Genomic DNA, 24,560 nt, shown 5'->3' with positions numbered 1-24,560 from the left:
TTCACCCTATTGAAAGCAAAGTCAAAGCCATTCACGATGCACCCACACCTTCTAACAAGGTAGAACTACAGGCCTTTTTAGGGCTTTTAAACTTCTATGCTTCCTTCTTACCCCACAAAGCCTCTGTAGCTGAGCCCCTGCATAGGCTCCTAGACAAGAATGTTCCCTGGCACTGGGGGCAGGTAGAAGCCAACGCTTTCCGAGCAGTGAAGTCCCTCTTGACTTCAAACGCAGTTCTGGTGCAATTTAACAAGGACTTGCCCCTAGTACTCGCAGCTGATGCCTCACCTTTTGGGATAGGAGCAGTTCTAAGCCACAGACTTTCAAATGGATCAGAGGCACCCATTGCCTACTTTTCTAGGACATTCTCTCCTGCTGAGAGAAACTACAGCCAGATAGATAAGGAGGCTTTGGCTGCTGTAGCTGCTGTAAAAAAGTTTCATGAGTTTCTCTATGGCCATTATTTTGAACTGGTCACAGACCACAAACCACTTTTAGGACTGTTAGCTGGAGACAAGCAAACCCCACAGGTACTTTCCCCAAGAATGACCAGATGGACTCTTTTTTGGCCGCTTATTCATATACCTTGATCCATCGCCCGGAATAAACCTGAGCCACGCAGATGCCCTCAGCAGATGCCCCCTGCCACGCCAGTCGAGGACCCAGCTCCCATCCACGCAATCTTCGAGTGCACGGGACTGGACCTCCCAGTTTCAGCTGGGGATGTTGCTGCACACTCAAAAAAAGATCCGTTGATTTCGCAAGTCCTGGACTGGGTGGGAAGGGGGTGGCCGGATATACAATTTGCCCCTGAGCTAATTCCCTTTAGAACCCGCAAGCAGGAGTTGTCAGAAATTCAGGGCTGCCTGTTGTGGGGGACAAGGGTAGTCATTCCTGCCTCATTGCAAGAACCAGTTCTAAGGGCACTGCACGTGGGACATCCGGGCATGGTGAGGATGAAGGCCTTGGCCCGAAGCTACGTTTGGTGGCCTGGACTAGATGCCCAAATTACCAGTTGGGTCAACGCATGCCAGGCCTGCCAGGCGACAAGGGCAGCTCCACCCACAGCCACACCCACCAGGTGGGAGGACGCGGGGCACCCTGGGCCAGGGTTCACATTGACCTAGCAGGTCCCATGATGGGAAAGACTTTCTTTTTTTTTTTTTTTTTAAATAAATTTTATTAAATTTACAATTAAAAACATATCGACATTACATACACAAAAGGAAAAAAAACAAAAAAAGAACACTCGGTCTTACAAACTGGAAAGAAAAGAGAAGAGGAGATGTAAAAGAAAGAAAGAAACAAAGGAAGAGAAAGAGAAAAAAGAAAAAAAAAAGATGCGTTTAAAAACAGACAATATCCTTTTTTGACAGTCTGCAAGATCCAATTCTCCTACCTTAATTTGAATACACACATCTTATCGATATCTATGCTTAAATTACCCATTGTCCATTAAGCAGTTTATCTCTGGACTAACCAATTATACCAAGAGTTCCAATTATCGTAAAATGTTGAAGCCTCTTTGTTTTTAAGTGCTATAGTTAATTTATCCATTTCTGCACAATCACATATTTTCTGGATGACCATTTGTTCTGTAGGTGCATAGGGTGATTTCCAACACTGGGCAAACGCTAATCTGGCTGCAGTTAGGATATGAATTGTTACATATTTCATCTTTTTGGGTAAATGTTTATCAGAGATCCCTAGTAGGAAGAACTCTGGTTTGTATTCGATTTGTTCTTTGGTTATCTCCTCCAACCATTTTCTGATTTTTTGCCAATATTTCTGGGTTTCTTTGCAAGACCACCACATATGAAAGTAGGTTCCTTCTATGCTTTTACATTTCCAGCATTTTGGACTCGTGTTTGGGTTCATTTTCGCCAACCTCGAAGGGGCAAGTGCCATCTATAAAACATTTTGTATGTATTTTCTTTATATGCTGCCGATTTTGTAATCTTAATATTTCTGTTCCAAATCTTTTCCCATTCTGATAATGTAATACTTCTTCCGACATTCCTGCTCCAGGCTATCATGTTCCCTTTGACTATCTCTTGTTCTAATTCTACTTCCAGTAAGTATTTATAGAATTTGGATATGTTCTTTTTGTTTGATCCTAGTAAAATTTTATCTAAATACTGCAGTTTGTTATAAATTCCAAAGTCTTTTATATCTTGTTTGTATCTGCTATGGATTTGTATATATAACCACTGATCAATTTTAAATCCCTGTTCCTGTAGTTCTTGTCGAGTTTTTAATTTCCCTTGGATCTAATAAATCTTTATATTTAATCATTTTTGTTATGTCCAAATTATTGGGATGTACCATTGCCTCCATTGTTGATAGCCAGATCGGAATTTTTAGATAGTGTTTTTTGCATATTTTTTTCCAATTAATTAATAATGAGTCCCTAATGAGGTGTCTATGAAAGTAAGACTGCTTGGGTTTCCCCACTTCCCATAAGAAGGCATGCCACCCTCTCTGGAGGTCATGCCCTTCTAATGCTAAAATTCTTTTGTTAAGTAAGTTCACCCAGTCTTTTATCCATAATAAGATAGCTGCCGAATAATATAATTCCCAATTTGGAAGGGCTAGACCCCCTCTACTTTTCGCATCTTGTAAGGCCTTTACATTGATCCTGGGTTTTTTCCCCTGCCAAATAAATTTAAGTGTGATCTTATTTAATTCTTCAAAAAAAATTTTTGACAACTTAATTGGGATTGTCTGGAATAAATAAAGAAATTTTGGTAATATATTCATTTTAATCGAGGCAATCCTGCCCAATAAGGAAAGCTGCAACTTATTCCAGGATTCTAAATCTTTCTTTGTTTGTTGAAGTAGTTTATCATAATTGTTCTCTTTGAGTGATTTACCTTGTGGTGTTAACCATATTCCTAAATATTTGACCCTTTTTGTTACCTGTATCCCCATCATTGTTTCTAATTCTTCCTTCTGGTTTTCTGTTAAATTTTTGGTCATTAATTTCGTCTTTTTCTATTAATTTTTAATCCTGCCACTGTGCCAAATTGTTCTAATTCTTTTATTAGATTATAACCTTTTTCCATGGGTTCCTCCAAAAAGAAAACCATATCGTCAGCAAACGCTTGTAGTTTATATTCTTCTGATTTGACCCTCACTCCTCTAATTTCAGAGTTTTGTCTAACCCGTGTTAAGAGTGATTCTAGGGCAAAAATGAAAAGAAGAGGTGAGAGAGGGCAGCCCTGTCTGACACCTTTTTCTATATTTATTGGATCTGTTTGTTCGCCATTGATTAGTATATTAGCCTGTTGTGTGTTGTAAATAGTTGTTATAATGTTTTCAAATTTGGTGCCAAGACTCATATTGTAAATTTTTGAATTAAAAAGTGCCAATTTAAGTTATCAAATGCTTTCTCAGCATCTAAAAACATGAGTGCGGATTGTTTCTCCGGGTGGGCTTCATAATATTCTAGGACATCGATAACGGTTCTTAAATTGTTCTTTATTTGTCGGGACGGAAGAAATCCATTTTGATCTTCGTGTATATGTGGATTTAAAGCTTGTTTTACTCTATTAGCTATGATAGAAGTAAACAATTTATAATCGGCATTTAAAAGTGAAATCGGTCTATAGTTGTTGATGTATCTATGATCTGCATCCTCCTTGGGATTAGCGAAATCAGCGCCCCCTCCACGAGTCCGGCATCTTGGCTGCCAGAAGTACCTCATTAAACACTTCCAGCATCAGTGGTCCTACTAGTTCCAATATTGCTTTATATAGTTCTGCCGGAATCCCATCTGGTCCTGGAGATTTGTTATTACTTTGATTCTCCATTGCTGACTTCAATTCAGACCATGTAATATCTTTATTCAATAACTCTATCCATTCCTCTCCAATTACCTTGTCATTCGTCTCCTCTAAATAAGTTCTTATTTTATCTTCATTAACTTCCTCCTTTTTATATAATCTTTGAAAATAGTTGTAAATGATATCTTTTTTCTTCTCTATCTCATGTTGTAAGACATCTTTCTCATCCATTAGTTGGTGTATCAATCTCTTTTCTTTCACTTTTTAAGTTTATGGGATAGCCATCTTCCTGGTTTATTTGCATGCTCAAAATAATTTTGTTTGGACCTTTTCAAGTTAATTTCTATTTTATCTTGTTCAAGTAAGTTCAATTTATGTTTAATTGTTATTAACTGATTTTGTGTTCTCTGATTTTTAGGGGATTTTTGAAGTTGTATTTCTAATTCTTTAATTTGTTGTTGGAATTTATTTTGTTGGGCATGTATTCTTTTATTTCTCATGGCATTATAGGAGATTGTTGTTCCTCTTATAATTGCCTTCATTGTATCCCAAATATTTTGTTTCGTGGTTGCTTCATTATTATTTTCTTTTAGAAAATAATTTAATTCCTCTTTCAGCTTCTTAATGTACTCTTCTTCGTTTATTAACTGAGTATTTAGTGTCCATCTTTTCTTTGTTTTTCTCCTATCTCTCCAAATTAGTTGTATTGGGTTGTGGTCGGCCCATTCATTTGGTAGGATTTTAATTTCTTTTATTTCATTGGCCAATTCCCCATCCATCCAGGCCATATCTATTCTGGTCCAGATTTTGTGTGGATTTGAATAATATGTGAACTGTTTCTCTTCTGGGTTTAGTTTTCTCCATAAGTCTATTAAGTTTAATTCTTTCATCATGTCCTTACAGGGCATAGAAAATTCTCTTTTCCCTTTCTTGTTCTTATTCACATTACTATGGTCTTTTTGATGATCAGCAATGGAGTTGAAGTCGCCTATCATGCAGATATTCCTTTTTTGAAACCTATTATTCTCTGATGAAGATCTTTAAAAAATTTCCCTTGTTCTTCATTTGGCGCGTAGATTGCTACCAATAAAAATGTGATATGATTAATCCAAATTTGTATAACCAGAGTTCTTCCTTCCGGATCCGACCAGATTAGTTCTGCTTTTACATCATCTTTCACAAATATTGCAATTCCTTTCTTTTTATGTTTGTCTGCTGGTGCTGTAAAAAGTTTTCCAAGTTTCGGGCAAATTAAATATCTTTCATCCTTTTTCCTAATGTGTGTTTCTTGTAGGCATATTATGTGGCAGTTTTGTCTAATTAATTTAGTTAATATCCTTTTCCTTTTAGATGTTGAATTTAAACCATTTATATTAATGGAGAGGAGTTTCTTTCCTATCTCCATTTATCTAGGTCTGTTTAGTTTTTTGTCTAGTGATGATTCGGTTTTCTTCTTGCTGTTGTTGTGAGATTGGTTCTTCTCTCCCTGGTTGTGGTTTGTCGTTCCCTAAATTTTGAGGAAGTCCTTCTTTTTGGTTTCTATGGAAAGACTTTCTTGGTGGTTGTGGACTCATTTTCTAAATGGACCGAGGTGGCCATGCTGACTTCCACCACAACACAAGCCATCACAAGGGTTCTGACCCAGCTGTTTGCTACGCATGGACTGCCAGACACCCTGGTGTCAGACAACGGGCCTCAGTTCAGCTCAAACGAGTTTGCCATCTTCGCAGCCAACCTTGGCATCAGACACGCACTCACAGCACCCTTTCACCCTGCTAGTAATGGGTTGGCCGAGAGGGCCGTTAGATCAGCCAAGGAGGTTTTAGCCAAGCTGAGCATGGCAGACTGGCACTCCAAGTTATCCACCTACCTGCTCACACAGCATGCCACACCATGCCCGACCACCAACAAGTCACCTGCTGAACTTTTAATGGGCAGGCGACTCAGGACAACCCTGGACAGGTTGCACCCCTACTACGCCTCCAGCACACCCCTGGCATCTGACAGCCATGCCTGGGGTTTTGCCCTGCAGGACCTGGTGTATGCCAGGAACTATGCAGGGCAACCATTATGGCTGCCAGGGCGGGTAGTTTCTGTTACAGGGCCCAAGTCTTACAAAGTCCTCCTGGAAGATGGGAGAACCTGGAGAAGGCACATCGACCAACTCCGGAGACGCTGGACCTCGCCCGCCGCCGAGAGCCTAGGCAACCCGCCGCCGAACTACCCGGGTCTACTCACCGCCTGCCGCAGCCGCCCGCAGCACTACCCGGTCTACCAGAGGCCCGACTTTCCAGCCAACCATCCACCGCGCGTAGACTTACCAGAGCAGCCGCCAGATGACAGGTCCGAATAGCCATCGACCCTCTACAGACGCCTGGCACCGCAGAAGGCAAGAAGGACTGTGCTGCAGCCGCCCAGCCTCCAGAGCCGCGAAGGTCCGGTCGCGAACGAAGACCGCCATTACGATTTATGGACTGCGCATGCGCGCGACCAGGGGAAGGAGTGTTATGTATTAGCACTTGACAGCAGTTCTTCTTCTGGTCCGCTGCCTGAGCGGGAGCGCCGAACGCTCCCATTGGCTGATGCCGTTTGACAGCCGGCTATAAAAGGGAGCTGTCAAACGGCATCAGCTGTCGCCGCCAGCTGGCTGTCAGATTGCATCTGAAGCCGCGGCGACCCTTTATTCAATGAATAAAGCTGTTAGCGTTATCCTGGCTCCGTCTCCCTTCTGTAACCGCCGCTCCACAACAGAAAGATTGGAGACAGATCGGAATCCAGCGATGGCTTCTTAAGAAGAAGGTGGATCACAGCCTCTTTAAAGTGCTGGGGCACTATCCTCCCCTGTAGGGAAGCATTAATCATCGCCAGAGTCCACCCACCTGTCACCTCCCGAGAAACTTTCACAAGCCAGGAGGGACATGGGTCTAATACACAGGTGCTTGCACGCATACTCCCTAGGACCCTGTCCACTTCCTCAGGAGCAACAGGGTCAAACCGTTCCCAGATAACACAGCAACAACCTGCCTCAAGGACTTCCACCAGACCAGCAACCACGCCGGCATCTAACAGGGAATGAAGTTGAACAATTTTGTCTTCCAGAAAATCCACAAATTCCTCACGCACCCCTTCAGGTGGACCTCAATCTCTACCTTTCCCAGGAGGAGGCTCACACTATACTTCTTAGTGTGAAAAAGTATAAATAGAAGAAGGTATTGTATAGAAGAGAAAAGAGAGAGAAGGTAAGGCAGATGGGTAATTGGAGGATCTTCTGTTACCTCCTGAGGTGTCCAGATTTTGATCTTCCCAAGGGATCCTCCTGAAAAATAGCTCCTGAGGGGGGTTTGATGGATTCTTCTTTCCCTCAGGATCTCTGATCTCCATAGTGCAGCACTTCAAATCGGAGGAAGGAAAAAAGAAGCAGAATTAATGTACATCCACACGACATAAATTGGGGAACACCACCTCAAAGCCCCCAATATCCATCAGTGTGGTTGAGTGAGAAAACAATGGAACAATGTCCTACAAAAATTGGTGGGACTTTGCCCCATATCATGAATGTCAGAGAAGTTTGGGAAGTAGGGGTGAAGTATTCAAACACATTCTCTATTCTCTTTTGAGCTCCCTGAAGTGTCTCACCTGCAACTGGACCTGCTTCTTCTGCTCCTCCGCCTGACTGAGGAGGAAGCCTTCAGCCAGGGCCACCGCCTGGGAACTGGTCTCTGCTCCACACTCCCTCACCCAGCCCTCCATCTCTGGGGGCAGAAGGAACAGGAGCTGTTCCAGAACAACCAGGTCCAGCATCTGAGCTTTGGTGTGTTTTTCTGGTCTCAGCCATCGCCTACAAAAGTCGTGGAGTCGGCTGCAAAGTCCTCGGGTACCCTCAACCTCCTGGCATTGGATGAAGTTCCAGGGCTGAACTTCTGAAGGGAGGATGGTTTCCTCCTCCAGGATCTCCTCCCTAGGTCTTGTCCAGATCTCTCCACCCTTCCCAGGCTGAACAGCTGGAGGGCCTTTCCTAGTTTCCTCCTTTACAAACTGGTGTGTCTCCATCCTTTCTCTTTCCTGCAGAGCAACTCCAAATGGGTCCAAGCACTCTTGTGGATCTCCAGATGCCTTTTCCTTCACAGGACCATTTCTGGGGCCACAGGACAGATCCCTGCAACTTATTCCGCTCTTTTTTTCACCCAAGACAAAATTTTGGCTTGCAAAGATTTCAAGTAGCCTCAAGTTTCTGTATCTGAGATGGAAAGAAAAACCAACGCCAAGAATTAGAAAGTGGAATTCAGCCCCTGAACAACCTTCACCCAGCTGGAGAGGCCGCCCCGCTTCTCTCCCCCTCCGGAGACAGGATCGGTCCCTCCGGGAGCCGGGTGAGAATCCTGCCTCCTCCTCGCCCGGCTTCTCTCCTCTCCTGCTGCGCCTCCGCAAGGCCGATCCTCATCTCCCACCCACTTGTGCTCTTCCCTGGACACGGGACGGGAAGGGACCCCCGGATCCCGGCCGCCTTCCTGCCCTTCCAGCCTTGCCCGGTTCCCCCTGCGTGGAGAGGGCGGCTGGAGAGCATGGAATCCGGGGTTGAAGACGGAGGTGGGCAGGGCGCAGGTCTCTCCCTCCTCCGCCTCCCTTTGTCCGGGAACCGCCCAGCCCCCCAACCCCGGGGACGTTTGGATCTCTCACCGCCAGTGTCCCGCAGCCTCTCTGCCGGCTGCGTAGCCCCAGGGGTTAAATAGAGCGAGTGCCACGTCCTAGAGCGGCAAGCGTTTATGACGTCACTTCCGTCTCGGCCTCCACCCCTCCCACAAAACCAACTGTGACGTTTGCCCTCCAATGGCGAAGCGCCGGGACTTCCCTTCCCTTGGCGGAGGGCTCCCCCTGGTGGATGTGCTGCAAAGTGCCAGGATTGTAGAAAGGGCGGGAAAGAAGACCGTGTTTGAGGGAGAGGGTGGGGATGATGGGCTTGGGAGTAGGGAGAAAGGCCCCTCTCAATGGCTCCCTGCCCGACAAAGGCTTCGACATGTCCAGAAGCGGCACTTTCTCTGTCTTCCTCCCTTTCCTGTTCAGGAACCGTCTGAGGAGAATGAGAAAAATCTCTGGAGGATTTAAACTTGCTTCCCTCAAGAACGGTTGTCTTGAAGGCTCCGCAGAGATTATGGGAGGCCTCAAAAGGGTCCAAATCCTGTCAGAAACAGCCGGGCAGTCAGAAGATGAGGACCAGGAGCCTCTGTTGGAAACCCAGGTTGTGTCCTTCGGTTGTTGGGATCTCCTGCCTGAAGGGGAGGCAGATGGGACACACGCAGGAAGGCCACAATCAGGAAAATGATTTTTTTTCTTTAATTCAATACATGCAGCTGCCTTTCTCAAATTATTTGCTCAATCTCACAGCAAAGGGGAGAGCAGAATGGGCAGAGACCCCTCCAGCTTCTTCTGATGAAAGAAAAGGATGATGGTGAAAAAGGAATATAAATCTAAACTATGATGGGGGGAAACCATTTTTACAGGATTGAGTCGGAAATTCACCTCAACAAATGAGACTAGGAAGCTTAAGCCCCATGGAGAATTTAAGGAAGGGATAGATCATTAGACCATAAATGAAAAGAAAATATTCAACCAGATTTGGAGTTGACAATGATACACAAAGGGATTAGCTACAGTGAGCAAAACAACAAATTTAAAAGGATGGAAAAGTGGTTATGGAGGTAACCCTTGATTTTTCTTTAAGTATTTCTTTTTTTCTCCAGTTTGACACAGAAAATTTAATAATCCATACTTGGATTATTTAGATTATTAAACAGCTCCAACCGAGCAGGAGCTGAAATATATCCCCCCACTCCAGGCTATCCAAACACTTTAGTCTGTTAGGAATTTTTAATGCAATGAAGAAAAACAGAATTTTATGCATGTTTAGCAAGTAATATCATCACTGATACTTAATTTTGAGTTACCTTAATGTTATGGCACACCACAAATATCATTTGCCCATATATGTATGTATGTATATATGTGTGTAAATGTATGTATGTGTGTGTGTGTGTATATATATCTCCCCACAGACGAACACAATACAGAAGCCTGATGATGGCAGATGAGATTCTGCCGAAACGTTGCTATATATATTTGTTTTCTTAAGTTTTCGCAGGTACTTACATGTATGGTATTCAGCTTTGTTCGGGTATTTTCCCACGTCATTGTAGTTGTGCTTTTAAAGTTGTAGCAACGTTTCGGCAGAATCTCATCTGCCATCATCAGGCTTCTGTATTGTGTTCGTCTGTGAGTCAGGCTTTCACAGCCGTTTTTGTTTTAAATTTGGTGCTAGCCTACGCTGTGCCAGAATGTTTTTTTCTTCATCCTGCTTGGTTGGCAGTCTTGGTCTGTGTTTATTGGTCTTGGAGTTTGCTGCGTTCTGCTTGATTGGTGTTTCTAATATCTTCTGTCTGTTTTGTAGCTTTTTTTGGTCTTGATTGGCTGGCAACATTGTTTCCTGTATTGGAGGCTTTTAGTGCGGCTTGGCTTTGGGTAAACAGACGGCTATCATTTATTAGGAAGCTAGGTTTCATCTGAGTACCTGGTTGGGGTGTGTTTAAGTTGGAGGTATCGGGTCTGTTTGTGCCCAGGTGTTTGCTTGGCTTGTGGTGTGGAGATTTTTTTGTTTGTGAGTGCAGGCTTCCAGATAATTGACAGTCTGGTGGAGTCATCTCTTCTATTCATGCTTCCTAATAAATGATAGCCGTCCGTTTACCCAAAGCCAAGCCGCACTACAAGCCTCCAATACAGGAAACACAATGTTGTTCACCCGGTCTACCCAAGGAACAAGAAGACTCAGGGAAAACAGCAGAATGGGGAAAAAGGGGAAATGAAGTGGATGACTACTGTGCTGGCCTCCTGGAGAGCCTGCAGATTCCCTTGGACACCCAGCAGGTGGGCAAAGCAGCACCGGAGCCCGTCTGGTCGGTGGGCACCTAGCCAAAAACTCACAGCAAATGGCTGGCCACTAGGGACCTGTGCCGGGTAAAGGAAGACTTCAAGTGCCAAGGTTCTGATTATGGAACTTCCCGATGATGATGATGAAGGCAGCTATCACCGCCATCCAGAGAGGACCAGAGCCTGAATGAGTCAGGGACTTGGAGGTTCCACATGGCATCATACAGCCAGGCCCTGGCAGAACAGCCAGAGGGGTTCGATCGCACAAGCCTCTTCCTTCTTGATTGATCATTTGCAATGTTAGCACACTGGAGTGATTTTCACTCCGATTCCCTGGAGTATGCCTAATTTGGGAGGAGTGAGAGAAGGAGGGATAAGTAGTCAGAAATATCATTCGTTGCCTGTGTAACTTCCAATGTTTGCATAATAAATTACTGTAAATCAAGGATTGAGTAGGCTGCCTAGCTATGGGAACTTAATATGCATCCACATTTCCTACTACTGATTTAATAAAACTACTTGTTGTAACGCTCCATGTGTGGAGAATGTTCGGAAGATACACAAAGTTATACATATTTCCACAATGCTACAGCTCTTGCATTTCAGTAAATGAGTTCAAGCAGCACTTTTTTTTTTACACAACTGTGTGAAAAAAGTTACTATGGCACTAAAAAAAACCCTGCAAAATAAGTAAACTGTGTGGCCAGGCAGCTGTGAAGGCAAACAAAATTCTGGGATGCATCACTAGATGTATCAACATCAAGGAGATTTTAACCCACTTTAGTGAGACACCATTTGGAATACTGTGTCCAGTTCTGGAGACCTCACTTTTAGAAAAAAGATATTGATATGATTATGTCCAGAGATGGGCAACATGAGGGAAGGCAAGGAAAGATCACCACAAAATTAGGACAAAGAGCCTATGAGTTCCATTCTTTAATTCAGCATCACAACTCCATTCGCCTTATGGTTTCTGTTCTCATGTTACTTGCATTACATAATGTGAAGAAGCATGGTGGAAAGGTAGATTTCTACAATATAAGCAAACTAAGAAAATTTGAAAATAGTAAGGGATTCAGGACTAATGCATTTCTGACCGCAACTCTGCTCTAGTGGATATACTCGTCAAATAAAAGTTTATTGCCACAGCTCCACAGCTTAAATATTGGCATCCACGCATCACTTTCAAGCCAAACGATAACCTTAAACTACACTGATACTCATTTTTCTTTTAAAACCTCCTACTTACCTAAAAAGCACAAGAAGGGATTGAGGATACAAAATCAAAATCAGAATATAGCTGGAAGGGAACTTGCAACTCTTCTAGTCCAGCCCCTTGCTCAAGCAGGAGATCCTATATCATTTCAGACATGTAACTGTCCAGTCTCTTCTTAAAAAAAGTTCAGTGATGAAGCACCTACGCTATCTAAAGGCAAGCTGTCCCACTGGTTAATTGTCCTCACTGTAAGAAAGCTCCAGGTTGCTTCTCTCCTGGATTAGTTTCCATCCATTGTTTATCTTGCCTTCTGGAGGTTTGGGGAAAAATTAGATGAACAGAATTGGAAGGGAGTTTGTAGGTCATCTAGTCTTACTAAGTAGTAGTCTTACTAAGGCTTTATGAAACGCTACTAATACTTCATGTGGTTTTGATTCTATGCCTCTGTTTAAACAACCAAGGATGATATTAGCTTTTTGGCTGCTGCTGCACACAGGTGATTCATGCTTAAGTGATCATCCATTCAGACTCCAAGGACCCTTTCACACTTACTATTTTTGAGCCAAGTTTCAGGTTTTTCCTGGCCAGGTGTAAAATCTTACTTTTCTCCATATTAAATTTCAATTTGTTGGATTCAATCTTGTCTCATTTGGATCAGAAAGGCACAACATACACATAAACATCTATAGAGACGTGGTGGGTCAGAGGTTAGAATGCACTACTACAGGCTAATTGCCCACAGCTAGGAGTTTGATTCTGACAGGCTCATGATTCAGCTCCCATCCTTCTGAGATGGGTAAAGATAGATTGCTGGGAACCATAGGCTGACTTTGTAAACTGCTCATAGTGTGTGGTAAATCATTGTGGTATATAAGTCTTAAGTGGAATTGCTATTGCTATATAGTTTCTCCCGAGCATGTATCCTTTTATGAGAAGTAAGAATACTATTCTGAGCAAAGCTCTTTCCACATTCCATGCATTTATATGGCCTCTCTCCTGTGTGCATTTTGTTGTGGCAAGTAAGACCATACTTCCCAGCATATGTCTTTCCACAATGCATGCATTTATATGGTTTCTCTCCTGTGTGAATCTTTTTGTGGTACCAAAGTCCACCTCTCTGAGCAAAGGTCTTCCCACACTCCATGCATTTATACGGCTTCTCCCCTGTGTGGATTGTTTTATGTATTCTTAGACAACTGCTACGAGCAAAGGTCTTTCCACATTCCATGCATTTATACGGCTTCTCCCCTGTGTGGATCATCTTATGTCGAATAAGATTACTATTCTGAGCAAAGGTCTTCCCACACTCCATACATTTATATGGTTTTTCCCCTGTGTGGATTATCATATGGGAACTAAGATGACCACTTTGAGCAAAACTCTTCCCACACTCCATGCATTTATACGGCTTCTCCCCTGTGTGGATCATGATATGGGAAATAAGATTATGTTTTTGAGCAAAGGTCTTCCCACACTCCATGCATTTATATGGTTTCTCCCCTGTGTGGATTCTCATATGGGTACTAAGATAACCACTATGAGCAAAGGTCTTTCCACACTCCATACATTTATACGGTTTCTCCCCTGTGTGGATTATCATATGGGAAATAAGATGACCACTTCGAGCAAAGGTCTTCCCACACTCCATGCATTTATACAGCTTCTCCCCTGTGTGGATCATCTTGTGGCAAATAAGTTTATCTTTTTGAGCAAAGGTCTTTCTACACTCAATGCATTTATACGGCTTTTCCCCTGTGTGGATTTTCATATGGATACTAAGATGACCACTTTGAGCAAAGGTCTTTCCACACTCCATACATTTATACGGTTTTTCCCCTGTGTGGATTATCATATGGGAACTAAGATGACCACTTGAGCAAAGGTCTTCCCACACTCCATGCATTTATATGGCTTCTCCCCTGTGTGGATTCTCATATGGGTACTAAGATAACCACTTTGAGCAAAGGTCTTTCCACACTCCATGCATTTATATGGTTTCTCCCCTGTGTGGATTATCATATGGGAACTAAGATGACCACTTCGAGCAAAGGTCTTCCCACACTCCATGCATTTATATGGCTTCTCCCCTGTGTGGATTCTCATATGGGTACTAAGATAACCACTTTGAGCAAAGGTCTTTCCACACTCCATGCATTTATATGGTTTCTCCCCTGTGTGGATCGTCTTATGGCAAATAAGATTACCTCTTTGAGCAAAGGTTTTTCCATACTCCATGCATTTATATGGTTTCTCTCCTGAGTGGATCCTTTTATGGGAAATAAGATTATTCCATCTTCTGAATGTGATACCACAGTCTCTGCATTTGTAGAGCTTCTCCCCAGTGTGAATCCTTTCATGGGAAGTAAGTTGCCTACTTTTTCTAAAACATGTTCCACATTCCAAACATTTATAAGGCTTCTCTTTTATATCAATCACTTTTTTAGATGTAAGGAACTTATTTCTAAGAGAAGGAATGAATGTCTCATTGTAATTTTGTCTATTGTGTCTTCTCATAACATCTTCTCCATTGTCTTGGCTTAAATAGTGTTCTTTTACTTGTAGTTTAGTTTTCATTGGCTTCACACTTTTCCCATTATATTTTTTCCTTATTTCCTCTTGCTGGGCATCTGTGGAAAATGAGCTTTCATGATTCCAATTATTTGACTGCTTTCTCACATGGCTTTTGAATTCCGTTCGAATTCCAAACTTCTCCATTCCATCATTAGCATTGATCATTTGGGACAGATCACAGGAATCTTGATTATCCTGTCCATTGTTACCTTCAAATCAAAAGAGAAATGAAAATGATAACAAGCTTAGAGAAATAGATCAAACTGCACAAAATCAAGTGAATTTCCTTCTGAATTTTTCCAAAATTCCATTATGTTGAACATTTGCCTTTTACAGTGGTGTGATATAAACATGATTTCTAAATTGATGAGTCCTGAAAGCTTTGAAAATATCTAGAAAACATCTCTTTCTTTACAATTATCTATATATATGCAAATCTCACTCAAAGTGTTTTGAGTTAAGGAATAATCAGGGGAAAATCCAAGGAGGAATTAGGAGAAATCTTAAGATTTATTGGGTGGGTTAATTTCAGCAGAGACCTTTGATTAAAAATAACACTACAACGGTAATGAACATATTAGAATACTATGAGGCACACCCTGGAAAGCAGATGGCAATGGTCTTTCTCGATGTGCAAAAAGCGTTTGATAATGTCAATTGGCAGTTCATTATATAGCAATTAAAAAGTATGGATTTCAGTGACAAATTTATCAAAACAATTTGGGCAATCTATTCGATCTAGGCGGCTAGCATAATACTAAATGGTGATAGGACAGAAACATTTAAGATCAACAAGGGAGTAAGACAGGGATGCCCATTGTCACCGCTACTCTTTATCCTTACATTAGAGAATTTATTGGAGAATATTAGGAAAAATAAAGAAATTAAAGGGGCTTTAATTAGAAAGGAGCATTATAAAGTACATGCCTTCGCTGGCGATATAGTATCTTTCTTGGAGGATCTGGAGGACACCGGAGTAGAATTAATAAAAGAAATAGAAGAATTTGGCAGTGTTGCGGGACTTAAAATAAATAAAAACAAAACAAAGATGAACAACAACAAAAAAAAGAATTGGAAGAAAAATTGGGAATGCAAATTGTCAAAAGAATAAAATATTTAGGCATTTGGTTAAACCAAGGTATTCATCAATTAAAAAAGATAATTATGATAAGTTAATGACACAAATTAAAAAAGAATTAGAAATATGGGGGAAATTACAGTTATCGTTAATGTGGAAAATTGCGGCAGTCAAAATGTCCACACTACCAAAAATACTGTCTCTTTCAAACTACCGGTGAAATTGGACAAATTTTTTTTGGCAGAATTAGATAAAACAGTCATTAAATCAATTTGGGTGAAAAAAAAGCTAGGATAAAAATGAAATTACTGCAGGACAAAAGAGAAAGGGGTGGCTTTAGACTCCCTTACTGGGAAATGTATTACCAGACAGCAGCTATGGTATGGATTAAGGATTGGATTAAGTTGGAAAACAAAAGATACTGCTGATAGAAGGCCACGACTTGCAAAAAGAGTGGCATAGCTTTTTATGGGATGGGAAAAGCAAGCAACATTCATACTTCCAGAGACACCTGATTAGAGACTCAAGAATTCGGATATGGAATAAAATTAAAAAGAATCACTATGATAAAATACCACGCTGGCTGTCAACCATGGAAGCACAAATTTATCCCAACGTAATGGATCTGGCTAAAATGAGGAACTATAAAGACTTATTAGATGAACAAGGAAGGCTGAAAACAATACAAAAACTACAGCAACAAAATATAGAAATAGACTGGTAGCCATACATACAAGTTCAGGTGAGGAAAATTAAACAAAGAATAATATGGATTTTAAGTGGGAAAACACCAATTAGATGCAATTACACAAGGAACGGGGGGGGGGGGGGGAGGGGAATGATTTCCAAAATATATAATTTTCTATTGGATTTTAAGATGGAAGAGGAGGTGATAAAGGAGACAATGTTGGTATGGGTGAAAAATGTTAGCCACAATATAGATTTGGAACATTGGGAAAAAATGTAGGGACTAAATTACAAATTAACTATGTCTACAACGTACAGGGAAAACCTATACAAAATGTTTTAAAGGTGGCACCTACACCCTGCTAGACTAGCAGAAATGTTTTACCTAAGCCCAAATTGCTGGAAGTGTAAGAAGGAAAAAGGTACTTATTTTCATATGTGGTTGACCTGCCCAGAGGTCAAGAAGTATTGGAACATAATTCGATTGTGGCTAGAAGAAGTAATAAAACAGAAAATTGAACCCAAACCAGAACTATTTCTATTAGGCATAATAACAGAAAAATATAATAAAAAAGAGAATATTATGTTACATATTTTAACAGCCGTTAGAATTTCTTATGCATAATTTTGGAAGCAGGAAGATGTACCACCAGAGGGAGTTGTTATAAAAAAAAAAGATTGTGCAGAGATGGGACAGGCTAACAATGAAATTAAGAGATAAAGAAGATTTGACATATTATAGTATCTGGGACACCTGGTATGGTTTAAGGATAAAAAGAAATCAAAATGGCAATTAAGTAAAGAATAAGAATAGGAAACTATGTAAATACTTATGCCTATATTTCTCTATATTTATTTATATATTAATTCGAAACCAAATAATGAAAGAAATATGCAATGGTAATGGAATAACGAAGAATATATATATAGAAATATAAGTAAATGTAAAAGATGTCTTGATGTTGATACAATGATGTATAAAGTTTTATGTTCTTAAATTTTGAAAACTGAATAAAGTATTTATTAAAAAAAAGAACTGATGGCTCGCTACATCGTTCCAACGTCAGTCACGGCAGAATGAGGTCGGGTTATAGATAGGGCGATTTTGTTGCAGCCCCTCTGCTGTCATTTGTAAGTGTGAATGACAGCCGTGATGCTGCAGCATTTTTAATTTCAGGACTGAGTCTTAGGTACTTTGGAGAGGGCTAGGTCGTAACTTGATATGGTCGCTTAGTGAACTATCATAACTCGGGGATCACCTGTACCAGAGGATGCTATGCCTCACACTTCATGAGGACTTTGTTGTTGAATTGGATTGGGAGAATGCTCTTCGATGGCCTGAGTGTGAAAGGGGAAAATGACAACACATTCTTCTCACATGACTTCCAGAATACAATTAAAAGCACACCCCATCCTTCTCAGCCTCCACAGATAAGTTCAAATAGAAATAAGGACAAATGATAACACATTCCTCTCACATGACCTCCAGAGGACACATAAAAGAAACCTCGTTCTTCTCAGCCTCCACAGATAAGTTCAAATAGAAATGGAAAAATACTGATAAGAAATGGCCCAAAAGCATCTAAGCAAAGAGACATTCATTCTTTCCTTCCTTGGAATACCAGAAGGCCAGATATTTTCCTTTTCCCTTCGAGGAGATGATATCCGATTAGTGGTTTTTTAATAAATAATAACTATAATCTGTCTTCTTGAAATGTCTGATTTGGGACAAGAAAACTCTTACCCAAAGAGACCACGTTCCTATGGTTTTCAAGCATGACTTCCGAATGCAGCGCTTTTTTGGTCAGGATCCAGCTGAGACCATTCCTCCTCCGAGAAATACACAGCCACCTCCTCGAAGGACACAAGATTCTCCTGAACACGGGAAAAAAAGAACAGGAAGATTTGCAAGATCTGTTCAACTTCAACTAGAAGGGAACTCATCAATGATTTGTCTAATACCAAATCCACAAATAGAAGGGGAACTCAAATCAGACCAAATTGACAGTCACACTTCTGTGAAATCAAACTGTCCAGTTAGGTAGCAACACTGATTGACAATCAATTTCACATGCTGTTGTGCAAATGGAATAGACAACAGGGAAAGCATAGGCAATTAGCAGGACACCCCCAATAAGGGGAGTCCCCTGAACAGGGCCAGGAATGAGGCAGCTGGAGAGGCCGCCCCGCTTCTCTCCCCCTCCGGAGACAGGATCGGTCCCTCCGGGAGCCGGGTGCAATCCTGCCTCCTCCTCGCCTGGCTTCTCTCCTTTCCTGCTGCGCCTCCGCAAAACCGATCCTCATCTCCCACCCACTTGTGCTCTTCCCTGGACACGGGACGGGAAGGGACCCCCGGATCCCGGCCGCCTTCCTGCCCTTCCAGCCTTGCCCGGTTCCCCCTGCGTGGAGAGGGCGGCTGGAGAAGCATGGAATCCGGGGTTGAAGACGGAGGTGGGCAGGGCGCAGGTCTCTCCCTCCTCCGCCTCCCTTTGTCCGGGAACCGCCCAGCCCCCAACCCCGGGGACGTTTGGATCTCTCACCGCCAGTGTCCCACCAGCCTCTCTGCCGGCTGCGTAGCCCCAGGGGATTAAATAGAGCGCGAGTGCCACGTCCTAGGCGGCAAGCGTTTATGACGTCACTTCCGTCTCGGCCTCCACCCCTCCCACAAAACCAACTGTGACGTTTGCCCTCCAATGGCGAAGCGCCGGGACTTCCTTCCCTTGGCGGAGGGCTCCCCTGGTGGATGTGCTGCAAAGTGCCAGGATTGTAGAAAGGGCAGGAAAGAAGACCGTGTCTGAGGGGAGGGGAGAGGGTGGGGATGATGGGCTTGGGAGTAGGAGAAAAGGCCCCTCTCAATGGCTCCCTGCCCGACAAAGGCTTCGACATCTCCAGAAGCGGCACTTTCTCTGTCTTCCTCCCTTTCCTTTTTACACAACTGTGTGAGAAAAAAGTTACTATCCCTCAAGAACCGTTGTCTTGAAGGCTCCGCAAAAAATGGGACCCTGCAAAATAAGTCCAAACTGTGTGGAAACAGCCAGCTGTGAAGGCAAACAAAATTTTGGGGTGCGTCACTAGATGTATCAACATCAAGGAGATTTTAACCCACTTTAGTGAGACACCATTTGGAATACTGTGTCCAGTTCTGGAGACCTCACTTTTAGAAAAAAGATATTGATATGATTATGTCCAGAGATGGGCAACATGAGGGAAGGCAAGGAAAGATCACCACAAAATTAGGACAAAGAGCCTATGAGTTCCATTCTTTAATTCAGCATCACAACTCCATTCTCCTTATGGTTTCTGTTCTCATGTTACTTGCATTACATAATGTGAAGAAGCATGGTGGAAAGGTAGATTTCTACAATATAAGCAAACTAAGAAAATTTGAAAATAGTAAAAGGATTCAGGACTAATGCATTTCTGACCGCAACTCTGCTCTAAGTGGATATACTCGTCAAATAAAAGTTTATTGCCACAGCTCCACAGCTTAAATATTGGCATCACGCATCACTTTCAAGCAAAGCGATAACCTTAAACTACACTGATACTCATTTTTCTTTTAAAACCTCCTACTTACCTAAAAGCACAAGAAGGATTGAGGATACAAAATCAAAATATAGCTGGAAGGAACTTGCAACTCTTCTAGTCCAGCCCCTTGCTCAAGCAGAAGATCCTATATCATTTCAGACATGTAACTGTCCAGTCTCTTCTTTAAAAAAGTTCAGTGATGAAGCACCTACGCTATCTAAAGGCAAGCTGTCCCACTGGTTAATTGTCCTCACTGTAAGAAAGCTCCAGGTTGCTTCTCTCCTGGATTAGTTTCCATCCATTGTTTATCTTGCCTTCTGGAGGTTTGGGGAAAAATTAGATGAACAGAATTGGAAGGGACTTTGTCGTCATCTAGTCAACGGCTTGCTCAAGCAGGAGATCCTACACCATTTCTAACAAATGGCAGTCCAATCTCTTCTTGAAAGCCAGCAGCTCCCACAACTTCTGAAGGAATCTTCTGTTCTATTGGTTGATTGTTCTGTCAGAAAACTTCTCCTTATTTCTAGGTTGAATCTCTCCTTGATCAGTTTCCATCTATTATTCCTTCTCTGGCATTCAGGTGCCTTGGAAAATAGCTTGCACCCTCCTCTCTGTGGCAGCTTCTCAAATATTGGAAGACTGCTATCCTGTCTCCCTTGGTCCTTTTCGTCACTAGACTAGCCATGCCCAGTTCCTGTAACCATTCTTGTTTTAGTCTTCAGGCCTTCAGCTTAGCTTCTCTTCTTTACACTTCTTCCAAAGTTTCAACATTTTTTTGTAATGTGATGACCCAAAATAGTTGCAGTATTCCAGGTGTGGTCTTACTAAGGCTTTATGAAACGCTACTAATAGTTCATGTGGTTTTGATTCTATGCCTCGGTTTAAACAACCAAGGATGATATTAGCTTTTTGGCTGCTGCTGCACACAGGTGATTCATGCTTAAGTGATCATCCATTCAGACTCCAAGGACCCTTTCACACTTACTATTTTTGAGCCAAGTTTCAGGTTTTTCCTGGCCAGGTGTAAAATCTTACTTTTCTCCATATTAAATTTCAATTTGTTGGATTCAATCTTGTCTCATTTGGATCAGAAAGGCACAACATACACATAAACATCTATAGAGACGTGGTGGGTCAGAGGTTAGAATGCACTATTACAGGCTAATTGGCCACAGCTAGGAGTTTGATTCTGACAGGCTCATGATTCAGCTCCCATCCTTCTGAGATGGGTAAAGATAGATTGCTGGGGACCATAGTCTGACTTTGTAAACTGCTCATAGTGTGTGGTAAATCATTGTGGTATATAAGTCTTAAGTGGAATTGCTATTGCTATATAGTTTCTCCGAGCATGTATCCTTTTATGAGAAGTAAGAATACTATTCTGAGCAAAGCTCTTTCCACATTCCATGCATTTATATGGCCTCTCTCCTGTGTGGATTTTGTTGTGGCAAGTAAGACCATACTTCCCAGCATATGTCTTTCCACAATGCATGCATTTATATGGTTTCTCTCCTGTGTGAATCTTGTTGTGGTACCAAAGTCCACCTCTCTGAGCAAAGGTCTTCCCACACTCCATGCATTTATACGGCTTCTCCCCTGTGTGGATTGTTTTATGTATTCTTAGACAACTGCTACGAGCAAAGGTCTTTCCACATTCCATGCATTTATACGGCTTCTCCCCTGTGTGGATCATCTTATGTCGAATAAGACTACTATTCTGAGCAAAGGTCTTCCCACACTCCATACATTTATATGGTTTTTCCCCTGTGTGGATTATCATATGGCAACTAAGATGACCACTTTGAGCAAAGCTCTTTCCACACTCCATGCATTTATACGGCTTCTCCCCTGTGTGGATTCTCATATGGGTACTAAGATAACCACTTTCAGCAAAGGTCTTCCCACACTCCATGCATTGATATGGTTTCTCCCCTGTGTGGATTCTCATATGGGTACTAAGATAACCACTATGAGCAAAGGTCTTTCCACACTCCATACATTTATACGGTTTTTCCCCTGTGTGGATTATCATATGGGAAATAAGATGACCACTTCGAGCAAAGGTCTTCCCACACTCCATGCATTTATACAGCTTCTCCCCTGTGTGGATCATCTTGTGGCAAATAAGTTTATCTTTTTGAGCAAAGGTCTTTCTACACTCAGTGCATTTATACGGCTTTTCCCCTGTGTGGATTTTCATATGGGTACTAAGATGACCACTTTGAGCAAAGGTCTTTCCACACTCCATGCATTTATATGGCTTCTCCCCTGTGTGGATTATCATATGGGAACTAAGATGACCACTTCGAGCAAAGGTCTTCCCACACTCCATGCATTTATATGGCTTCTCCCCTGTGTGGATTCTCATATGGGTACTAAGATAACCACTTTGAGCAAAGGTCTTTCCACACTCCATGCATTTATATGGTTTCTCCCCTGTGTGGATTATCATATGGGAACTAAGATGACCACTTGAGCAAAGGTCTTCCCACACTCCATGCATTTATATGGCTTCTCCCCTGTGTGGATTCTCATATGGGTACTAAGATAACCACTTTGAGCAAAGGTCTTTCCACACTCCATGCATTTATATGGTTTCTCCCCTGTGTGGATGCGTCTTATGGCAAATAAGATTACCTCTTTGAGCAAAGGTTTTTCCATACTCCATGCATTTATATGGTTTCTCTCCTGAGTGGATCCTTTTATGGGAAATAAGATTATTCCATCTTCTGAATGTGATACCACAGTCTCTGCATTTGTAGAGCTTCTCCCCAGTGTGAATCCTTTCATGGGAAGTAAGTTGCCTACTTTTTCTAAAACATGTTCCACATTCCAAACATTTATAAGGCTTCTCTTTTATATCAATCACTTTTTTAGATGTAAGGAACTTATTTCTAAGAGAAGGAATGAATGTCTCATTGTAATTTTGTCTATTGTGTCTTCTCATAACATCTTCTCCATTGTCTTGGCTTAAATAGTGTTCTTTTACTTGTAGTTTAGTTTTCATTGGCTTCACACTTTTCCCATTATATTTTTTCCTTATTTCCTCTTGCTGGGCATCTGTGGAAAATGAGCTTTCATGATTCCAATTATTTGACTGCTTTCTCACATGGCTTTTGAATTTCGTTCAATTCCAAACTTCTCCATTCCATCATTAGCATTGATCATTTGGGACAGATCACAGGAATCTTGATTATCCTGTCCATTGTTACCTTCAAATCAAAAGAGAAATGAAAATGATAACAAGCTTAGAGAAATAGATCAAACTGCACAAAATCAAGTGAATTTCCTTCTGAATTTTTCCAAAATTCCATTATGTTGAACATTTGCCTTTTACAGTGGTGTGATATAAACATGATTTCTAAATTGATGAGTCCTGAAAGCTTTGAAAATATCCAGAAAACATCTCTTTCTTTACAATTATCTATATATATGCAAATCTCACTCAAAGTGTTTTGAGTTAAGGAATAATCAGGGGAAAATCCAAGGAAGAATTAGGAGAAATCTTAAGATTTATTGGGTGGGTTAATTTCAGCAGAGACCTTTGATTAAAATAACACTACAACGGTAATGAACATATTAGAATACTATGAGGCACACCCTGGAAAGCAGATGGCAATGGTCTTTCTCGATGTGCAAAAAGCGTTTGATAATGTCAATTGGCAGTTCATTATATAGCAATTAAAAAGTATGGATTTCAGTGACAAATTTATCAAAACAATTTGGGCAATCTATTCGATCTAGGCGGCTAGCATAATACTAAATGGTGATAGGACAGAAACATTTAAGATCAACAAGGGAGTAAGACAGGGATGCCCATTGTCACCGCTACTCTTTATCCTTACATTAGAGAATTTATTGGAGAATATTAGGAAAAATAAAGAAATTAAAGGGGCTTTAATTAGAAAGGAGCATTATAAAGTACATGCCTTCGCTGGCGATATAGTATCTTTCTTGGAGGATCTGGAGGACACCGGAGTAGAATTAATAAAAGAAATAGAAGAATTTGGCAGTGTTGCGGGACTTAAAATAAATAAAAACAAAACAAAGATGAACAACAACAAAAAAAAGAATTGGAAGAAAAATTGGGAATGCAAATTGTCAAAAGTTGGGAATGCAAATTGTTAAACCAAGGTGTTCATCAATTAAAAAAGATAATTATGATAAGTTAATGACACAAATTAAAAAAGAATTAGAAATATGGGGGAAATTACAGTTATCGTTAACGTGGAAAATTGCGGCAGTCAAAATGTCCACACTGTTAGGGATAACATTGTTTACCCTAACTGGTTTGGGTAAAAATAATAAATATGGTATCATGGTTTGTTAGTTAAAGTGTATGTAACTTTAACAGCAAGAATGTAATTAAGGGTGTGGTTGTAAAAGCACTATATAAGAAGCGAGGCCATTGCAGCTCTCTCTCTCTGGCCTACTGATCCCTAATTACTGAATGGATTGATGACTGTGTTCTTGCCGAAGAAGGAGTGTTTATTTTCTCAACGGAGAGAAAATAAAGATTGGACAGATTTATTGTAAGTGAACTGACATTGGCTATTCAACACGGACTTTGCAAATAGAATATCCCCGACAAGACTTGACTGAAAATTGATATATGACTAATGGACCGTTTATTTGACTATGCTATAATTATTAAATGGAATAAACAATATTTTTGATAGCACAAGTGTATCTGTATTATTACTGCGTGTTAACTAGAAAACTTATCTCACACATTTACCTGTCTTCCTATCTGACTTCGCTGCACGTTCTGTTTAGT

General features: G+C 41.4%; 2 protein-coding genes across 5 annotated transcripts in view; both read right to left on the bottom strand.

The window, feature by feature from the left end:
* The window catches only part of LOC113427813 (uncharacterized), a 142,110-nt gene that overhangs the window by 109,675 nt on the left and 7,875 nt on the right, over positions 1-24,560 (bottom strand). The window contains exons 1-3 of one of the 2 annotated variants that reach the window (XM_087953505.1): positions 8,463-8,581; positions 7,422-8,022; positions 7,061-7,175 (exon numbers count right to left, since the gene is read on the bottom strand). In XM_087953505.1, the coding sequence (XP_087809631.1) occupies positions 7,061-7,175; positions 7,422-7,835 (529 nt within the window). In that variant the 5' untranslated portion in view covers positions 7,836-8,022; positions 8,463-8,581. Of the gene's footprint in view, positions 1-7,060; positions 7,176-7,421; positions 8,023-8,462; positions 8,582-24,560 lie in introns of those variants that run through there. The other variant, XM_087953507.1, reaches the window with a different exon arrangement.
* Positions 11,627-24,560, bottom strand: part of LOC148131822 (uncharacterized) — a 56,907-nt gene continuing 43,973 nt past the window's right edge. Inside the window, exons 2-6 of one of the 3 annotated variants that reach the window (XM_087953481.1) lie at positions 22,435-22,995; positions 21,161-22,349; positions 20,387-20,390; positions 13,802-14,290; positions 11,627-13,718 (exon numbers count right to left, since the gene is read on the bottom strand). In XM_087953481.1, coding sequence (XP_087809607.1) covers positions 12,797-13,718; positions 13,802-14,290; positions 20,387-20,390; positions 21,161-22,286 — 2,541 coding nt within the window. In that variant the 5' untranslated portion in view covers positions 22,287-22,349; positions 22,435-22,995 and the 3' untranslated portion in view covers positions 11,627-12,796. Of the gene's footprint in view, positions 13,719-13,801; positions 14,700-17,999; positions 18,131-20,386; positions 20,391-21,160; positions 22,350-22,434; positions 22,996-24,560 lie in introns of all 3 variants that reach the window. The other 2 variants (XM_087953479.1, XM_087953480.1) reach the window with 2 other exon arrangements.

This window comes from Notechis scutatus, chromosome 2 (genome assembly GCF_049901735.1).
Source record: "Notechis scutatus isolate UNSWTSFEM ecotype Mainland chromosome 2, rNotScu1.2, whole genome shotgun sequence".
Lineage (NCBI taxonomy): Eukaryota > Metazoa > Chordata > Lepidosauria > Squamata > Elapidae > Notechis > Notechis scutatus.
The sequence above is the reverse complement of the archived record's forward strand: the minus strand, read 5'-3'. Positions and strand labels throughout refer to the sequence as shown.